The sequence below is a fragment of the Drosophila ficusphila genome, unplaced genomic scaffold (assembly GCF_018152265.1).
Source record: "Drosophila ficusphila isolate 14025-0441.05 unplaced genomic scaffold, ASM1815226v1 contig_414, whole genome shotgun sequence".
NCBI classification, from domain to species: Eukaryota; Metazoa; Arthropoda; class Insecta; order Diptera; family Drosophilidae; genus Drosophila; species Drosophila ficusphila.
The window spans coordinates 17953251-17961600 of NW_025064328.1; the positions used below are offsets into that span (position 1 = coordinate 17953251).

At 42.7% G+C, this 8350-nt stretch overlaps 1 protein-coding gene across 1 annotated transcript; it reads right to left on the bottom strand.

Annotated features, from left to right (window-relative positions):
* Nucleotides 1-3352: 3352 nt before the first annotated feature.
* Nucleotides 3353-4948, bottom strand: LOC108094039 (guanine nucleotide-binding protein subunit beta-like protein 1). The gene is made up of 3 exons (XM_017194472.2): nucleotides 4728-4948; nucleotides 4044-4557; nucleotides 3353-3981 (listed from the first exon to the last, which is right to left on the bottom strand). Exons 1-3 carry the CDS (start codon nucleotides 4863-4865, stop codon nucleotides 3662-3664), a joined length of 972 nt encoding a protein of 323 aa, XP_017049961.1. The 5' UTR covers nucleotides 4866-4948; the 3' UTR covers nucleotides 3353-3661.
* Between the last annotated feature and the right edge of the window lie 3402 nt (nucleotides 4949-8350).

Consider the following 8350-nt stretch of genomic DNA (forward strand, 5'->3'; position numbering starts at 1 on the left):
GACAGGGGGGACCCCTGTGGAATTCCGTTGTAGAGAGGCTGGATCAATGAGTGGCTGTGGTTGACTCGAACTCTGATTTTCCGGTTGGTCATGAATTGTGCCACGTATTTCTGTATTGTAGGTCCACAGCCCCATTTAGTAAGTTGATCGTGTATCGTGTGTAGACCTACCTTCTCAAAAGCCTTTTCAAAGTCAAGAGATATTATTGAGATGTGTCGTTTCTCTGAGAGGGCCCTGTTGATTAGAGCGTCTACATAAAGTAGACAGTCTAATACAGACTTCCCCTTTTTAAAGCCAACTTGACGACTGTTAAGGAGTTTGTTAGAAGTGACAAACCACCAAAGTCGTTTTGAAATGATTTTGTCCAGTGTTTTTGAGATGCATGGATTAAGACTGATGGGTCTGTATGCCTCTATGGTCGTTTTGTTTTTACCAGGTTTATGAATTGGGATTATTGTACTTATTTTAAAGGCTTGAGGGATAAATGATTTTAGGATGGAGTTAAAGAAGTTAATTATTCTAATTTTTACTGGTTTTCCTGTATGCTGTATCATAGCATAGCTAATTTGGTCATTTCCAGGTGTATGGCCTCTTAGGCTGTTCAGAGCTACGAGAAATTCGAGATATTCGATCTCCTTTTCCATAAATCTGGCTGCCTTGTCTGTAGATGGGTTGTTATTTTGTCTGTAAATGTTATGTTTGGCATCTAAGAATGCTTGGGAGAAATTGTGGTCTTCAGACCGGGAAGACCAATGCCTGGAGAAAGAAGCAGCAATATCCTCTGCGTTCGTAATTGAGTTTGCATGGTTGTCGTGTATACAGTGGATATGTGTTGATTTGTGAACTCCACAGAATTGCCTTATTTTATTCCAAATCATTTCGGGCTTGGATTCTGGAGATATACATGATGTCAGTGTGTCTATGCTTTCTCTTTTGCTAATTCGAATTTCTCTTCTGAATTGAGCATTAACTTTTCTATATTCTATTAAGTTAGCTTGAGTCATGTCTCTGTTGAAAGATCTCCAGGCTCGGTTTTTAATAACCTTTAATTTCTCAAGCTTTTTGTTCCACCAGGGGACATTATGTTGGCTTTTCGGGGGGTGGGAGTGAGGGATGCTTTTGTAAGCGCTATTAAGTATTATTTTGTTAATGTTGCTTTGTTCTTTGTTTGTGTTAGTTGATATTGGTATTTGAGCATTTAGAAGGTTTGTAAGTTTTTCGAATTTTTCCCAGTTTGCTTTGTTTGTTAAAAATTTTTTTGTATAGTTAAATATTTTTCGTTCTTGTGTGAACATTTTTACTATAATAGGGAAGTGATCGCTCCCCTGAGGCGAATCCATAATTTTGAAGTCAGAGTGTATAGTAAGATTCGGTGAGCAGAATGCAAGATCAACATGGGTGTATGTATTATGTGTTGAGAAATGCGTTGGTTGACCATTGTTTAGAACTGTGAAGTTATTGTCTTGGATATACTTTTCTAAGATTTTTCCCCTTTGATTATTTTTAGGCGATCCCCAGAGGGTATTCCAACCATTAAAATCTCCTGTGATAAGAGAAGATGTAGATGTGTGAAGAATAGTGCTCTCTAAGTCGGCCTTGGTAAAAGTTTGTGAGGGTGAAATGTATGTAGAGAAAATGTTAATTTTTTGTTTTGATAGGATTTCGAGTGCAATGGCATCAAACGTTAGTCCTACAGGGATAGGCCTATGCTGAACTGATTTGTGGATCAGTAAAGCAACTCCACCCTTTGCGACAACGGATGTCGTGTGGTACATTTCGAAGTTAACAGGGATGGGGAATGGTTTGGTGAATGTAATGTGTGTTTCCTGAAGGGATATAATGTTGGGTTTGTGTAATTTTAGAAGAATTAATAGTTCATTGTAATTATTAGTGTATCCATTAATGTTCCATTGCAGTATAGTGATAGTCATATTTTAAACTAAAGGGAGAGGGTAATATTACTTTAGCTTTCAGTTATTTATTAAGTCTGTAATAGGAGTGTTTTTAAGCTTAGATCTAGTTATTATTGAGCTACTTGCTTTTTCCTTATTAATAATATTTCTTTTTGTTCTGCTACTTATGTTTTTTGGGAGGATATTGACTGTCGCTTTTACTTTTCCATTGCTGTTTTCAAGTTCTTCAGCTGAGCTAGTCGACATGGCTGCTTCGTCCTTGTCGTCGTATGAGATGAGGTTTCTTCTGTTGTCTTCTGGGGTTGGTGGTCGTTGGGAGGTTGATGGTGATGTAGAGATCGTGTTTGGGCCTCGTCGTGGAAGTTGAGTGAGTCGATTCTGGGTAATATTGGCCACGGATGAGTACAAGGAGCCGTCGTGTTGGTGTCTTTTTTTGTAAATAGACCAAGCCGTTCGGTTGTCGACTTTCTGAAGTGCTTTGATATATTGAATTTCTTTGTGGGTGACAAATACGGGGCAATTTCTATCTCTGGGGTGGTGATCGGTATTTGGTAGCTTTTTTTCTATGCAATTTAAACAGGAAAGGGAACGTTCGCAAACTTCTCCTTCCTCAATGTTGATGTGGGCATTTTGACTGCACATGAAGCAAGTTTTTGGGTTTCTGCAAAACTTTTCCAAGTGTCCTAAACGTAAGCAATTATTGCAACGCATGGGTGGTGGTACATATGTGCTAACTTGGACTCTTTCATATCCTATATATATGTATTCTGGAAGGTCCAGTCGCGAAAATGTCAAGGTAATTAAACCTGTTTCGGTTACCTCCATCTGTTGGCGCTTCATAATTTTTCTGACAGCATATACTTTTTGTGATTTAAGGTTTTCGAGTATTTCTTCTTCTTCGATACCTCGCAGATCATTTGAGTATATTACCCCTTTTGAGTAGTTCAGCGTTCGGTGTTCTGAAACTAGTACGGGTATGTTGTTAGGAATATTTTTTAGATTTAACAGTTTCTCTGCTTGCTTGTGGTCTTTTGTTTGTACCAGCAGGTTCCCATCGCGTGTTTTTTTACAGGTCGCAACTTCGCCTCCACAAGTCAGATCTATGATTTTCTTGATTGTAAATGGAGAGACTCCAGTAAGGGATCCCTCATCCGTTCTGGTGATCACCAGGTATTTTCCATTGGGTGAAGGCCTATCCCTCCATATGTCGGGGGGCTCCCGCATGTTTGGAAAGGTTTTTATTTTCAATTACAACGTGACAGGCGTTCGTTAAACCAAGAACAAACCGATGTACCGACTGATAAGGAAACTATTTATAGATTTTTGTTATTGTCCTGTGCTTTGCTGTTAAGTTCGATTTGGAAAGAGAACACGACTGATCGCTTTGACTGCCAAACGTAAACTGTAATCATCTTGATATAGTAACATTAACAAAAGAATGTGTGTACATAAACTTTAATGCATTCTATTTTATCAAGACAAATCCATTTTCCTCCAGGGAGTGTCAGAAGTAAATTAATTGTACAAAGTATTACCAAAAACTAGTTGCAGGCACTGAAGATATGTTCCGTAATCCTGCGATTGGCTTCATAATTAACCGAATTCAGTAACATTTTCTAAACAGAAGCCATTGAACAAAGGTTCTTATAAAATACTTCCAAAAGTAAAGCTAGTCTAAGAGGATCTCTGAACCGTTGCAGTCAAAAGAATCTAAACAGATGCCATTACATAAAAGGTAAGGTGGTTGCTTAATTGTAGAGGTCCCAGAGTGATATTTGGCTGTCCATTCCCGCTGCCGCCATGATGGGAGCCCGCCACATGGCCACCGGCTTGCTGGAGTATGCCAAATCCATTACACCACCTTGCTTGTGTTGCGTGAGCACGGCCAATGGACGGAGGCTCTTCCACGAGAAGATCCGTATGCGTCCATCCCAACCGGCGCTGGCAAACACCTTCTGATCGGAGCGGATGCGGACGCAATTAACACCCGGATTCTTGATGCACAGCTCCGAGCCACGCTGCAACTGCATGGACGGTCGCTGGTAGCTGAAACTAATCAGTTTATCAGCTGTAAAAAGGGGATAATACGATTAGTTACAGAAATGCATATACAAATTTAATTTGACCTACTTGGCCCACCAACAATGCCCCGATTAGTGACAGGGTCATAGTCCACGGTCATGGCATCTGGAGCTAGTTCAAGTACATCCACGATCACACCAGAGCTGATGTCCCAGGTGAGAAAGTGTCCGGATTCGTAGCCCGCCAGGAGGAAGAGTTGCGAGGCGCACTCGAAGGGCTTAAAGCAGGTGACACTGCCTAGTTTGGGCAATTGTGGGTCATCCGGCACTAGCATCTGGGTGGGAGCAGTGGCATCCGTTACGTGGAGCACTCCAATCGAGGACTCTTCGCAGGGGTAGAAGAGCAGCTGCTCATTCGTGTTGCTGGTGCTCGTGTGCAGGACGGATCGACAGTAGCCCAGGTGGTTGCCCGGAATGCTGCGCTCTTTTATGTAGCTGCCGTTGCCAATAGAGAACATGGTGATGGTACCGCCCTTCCCTTGCGTCACCAGACGATCGGGCGTGTGGTGCAGACTGGTTATCGGGTCGGAGCCCACCTCAAAGTGCAGGGCGGAGCGGTTGGTCTGCAAAAAATAATAGTGTTTATATCCTTGAAATGTATTTTTTAACAAGTATTTTTTTTGCTGCTATTTTTAATTTCTTTAAACTTGGCTACCTGACAGACTGGTAGGGCTATAAATATTACAAACAAGTAGAGCCAAGCAAGAATTGCTTATCAAAATGGTAGACTCACCTGCAAATCCCAAAGAAAAACACTTCCTTTTAGGGTTCCCGCCAACAAGCGCTCATTTTCCTGGAAACACAGCGAATTCACAGCTCCCATGTCAGGGGATCGCAGGCTGAAGACAGGATCCGGTGGTAGCACAGCCATGGTTTGTTTTTATTTAATTAAATTAACTAAGAGTTGTGTTTGTTTTTGTTTTGGTCTCGTGGTAGTGTGACCCTTGTGGTAATTTTTTAAATCGTCAGCGTAACAGCGCTGCCAGACAGCCCAGCACTACTTGCAGTACCTTGCAAAATACGCTAGAGGGCGCTGACATTGGCGCGTTGCCTTTCAAATTCAAACGATTTACTGTCAGCTACTTTTTGACCCTAAGGAAGACCCATGTCAAATGTTTCTCATTTTGCCTTTTTGCAGGGTAGCCTCTTGCGGGGAAAACAAGCTTAACATTTTACAGCGAAAAATCGTTAAGTCGCTAAATGCGCGGACTATTAAACATAACGTGCACCAAAGGCTTTGGGCGGCTTTAATGGACTTTGTCAGCGGTCTCTCGTCTCTCATGTGGCCTAGACGCTAAGGCCCGAATCGTAAAAGACTTGTCAGCCGCGCGCTCTTGGCCAGATTGCGAGCGAAGAAAACGGCCCAAAAATGTATACAGGCCATTCTACCGGCAGTCCGCAACAAAGATCGCAAAATAAACATGCCATAAGCTCGTTAATCAATGCTAAGTTGACAGTTTTAAGTGGCTTTAGCAAGCCAACACCAGCGCAAGCGCAAATAAGTCGGAGACTCCTGTTGTGCCGCAGGCTCACCATGATTTACGGTCCCAAAAAAATGCGCTATATTTTAATTGAGCTTAAGAATTTATTTGAAGTTCGTTGGATTCGGTTTTTGTTCTGAAAAAAACGGGTTTCTCAAACGGAAAATGGCGGGAAAAATATTTATGAAAGCAATACTGATATGTTTTTAATAACAATGTTATCATTGAGGGTAAAAACATATATTTTTTCATTTATTTTTAACACCATTTTATGTAACCATAAACTTGAAATTCTGCTCGGCTTTTCCATACTTTTCACTTAAATTTTTCCATTTCACAGGCGCTCACTTTCGGCAGTCAAATTGTACTTTTCCACAGTTGACTAGACAACCAGACGAAATTCGTAATTCGATTTGGATGCAACAAGTTAACACGTTTCCCCCCACTTCCCCGTTAGCCCCCTTTTAACCCCTGATTAAGCCGTCTGGCAAACAGTTGAAAATGCGGCTATAAGTTCATTTAACTGCAGAGCCAATCATAAAAGGGGTTCAAGCCCGTATGACCATTCCAGCTCATTTGCTTTCGACTCGGTTAATATGTTTTGTCTCCCACAGGATAAAGGAGGAGGGGCTGGGGGAAAAAAAGAGGGGCGTGAGGGACAACAGGGGTTGGGGCCAAGGCAGAGGTAGCTGAACGACAAGTCCATAAATCTTTTCGCCACAGAACCAGGCCCAAAGTGAGGCGTTTAAACTATTTATGCATGTTGGGTAATCCATTTGAAATGGGTCAACGACTACAGCAAAAACAACAACAACAACAACCAGCAAAGAGGCAATGGGAACAACGTGCTCATAAAACTCCTTAAACGTTTCCAATAACCCAACCCAGTTCGAAGTTGAAAACATATTGGCTTGTTACCTTAATGAAGTCATAAATTTTCGCTATCGCATTCGGGGCATCTCGGCCAGGAAAGAAAGAGAGTCCCCCGGTTTGGAGTTTGGAGTTTGGAGCTGCGAGTCCCCGAGCTACAGGTTTCTAAGGAATTCCAATTCGGGATAGAGCACTCTGTGGCATTGGACCAAGTCCGAGTCCAAGTGTTTTGGCACACATACGCGTACGCGTCTCCGTTCGGCCGATAGTTAATCAGGCTTACGCTGATATATGCTGACAGAGTCGCTCTCTGGTGTAGGCCGCCACTCTCGGAAAGGATTCGCATCGCATCGCCAGGGATGGGCATATATAGGCAGCAATGGATATCTATAGGGATCCCCCGCTGGGCGAGTATTCCGCGTATTTGCGAGGCGGGCTTCGAAAATGAAGTTATCACGCGACAAACAATGTCTGATCCGGCCCCTGCCACCAATAACTTTATATGGCTGTCATTATTAGTCGGAAATTAAATGGCAACGGCCATAGAGGACGACACTTGGACGGCTACCCGACTTATTTATGTGCTACCTTAATGGAGCTTCATCTACTCGAAATCGAGACGGCGATTTGTTCTGCCCCCCGCGTCCTTGTCTCTCGGAATCTCGGATGCTACTCCTTCCCGTGTTGAGTTTTTATTTCGCATTACTTTGCCATTTCCATGAATCACTCGATGGGCAAAAAGGTAGCGATGTGGTCTAGGTGCTGGTATTTTGATTTGAATACCTCCAATGCAGATTGCTGGGCAGGAGGAATTCCAAAATGGGAATAACATGAAGCTAATGGTAGATAAACAAATGAGTAAGGGTTTTTAAAAGGATTTAAGCTTCCTAGATTATTAAATCTTGAAATAGCTTTCAAATTCTACTTTTAGATATTTGTATTATTTCGAAGTTAAGTGTCTAAAAATAAATGCACTCTTATCAATAAATTTTATTGAATATTAAGGCTGCATTTAGTTAGAAATCCCTTGACTCTCTTTAAGACATTTGCAAATTGATATGGGTACAATTTATGACCACATTTTCTTTTGTCTTTTGTAGAAAGTGATAGCCGCGACTGATGCAATCAGCGTAGAAACCACTACAGATTCCTCAAAATAAGTTGGAAACTCCGGTCGAGCGCAATCAATTAAAATATCGACGTCTATCAGCGTTATTATAAATCAAACGATAACATAAAATTGACACTAAAGGCGTTTCGACCATTTCTCATGCCGCCCGACGACGTCGAAGTCGAGATTAAGGCCTCGGATATACACGTATATATATTGTATATGGGATCGGATCGCGGTGGCCAAACTTAGATGGAGTCACATTTTGGGGCACTTGCGCTCGCGCCTGAACTTTGCTTCGTATTTATGCAAATTATCCGTTGCCGGACGGGAAAAACTGGTCCACAAAACGGCAACGCAAGGCGAAGTGCTCTCTGTAATTGATCAATTTCCGCCGAGCAGCCAGACCGGACCGGATCGAATCGCATCGCATCGAATCGAATCGAATCGGATTGGATCGTTTTGGAGCGAATCGATCCATCGCCCAGAGAAGTGAGAAGTTGGCAGACCCGCAGGTTGCCCAGATCGGATAATGTGATGGCCACTTGATCTTCGGCTGATTTATGGAGTTCGACGAGGGCTTGGCTAATGAAAAGCCACTTTAGATAAAATATTTTGTGCCCGTTTTGTCTTAAACCCACCAGGCGGGGCACTTGGCACCCACCATGTCCATATTTGTGTGCAAAGGTAAAGGTGACTAAAGAGTTATGACACCTGGCGGAGGTGCACCCACACTGGACATTCCACTTGATTGCCCTCGACTCTCGGACTCTCGGACTCACGGACCCTCGGAGCGGCAATCAGACGCACTCAGCAAAAGTGCCAATCAAGCGCAGGACACGTCCGCAAAGGATGCGCTCCTCCTCTGTCCGTAATCCTGGCTGTGAATGCCAT

Coding starts and splice junctions, on each gene's coding strand:
- LOC108094039 (XM_017194472.2), bottom strand. CDS start 4,865: ATGGCTGTGCTACCACCGGATCCTGTCTTCAGCCTGCGATCCCCTGAC. Junction 4,558..4,727: donor TTTTTCTTTGGGATTTGCAG/GTGAGTCTACCA, acceptor TATTTTTTGCAG/ACCAACCGCTCCGCCCTGCA. Junction 3,982..4,043: donor GGGCATTGTTGGTGGGCCAA/GTAGGTCAAATT, acceptor CCCTTTTTACAG/CTGATAAACTGATTAGTTTC.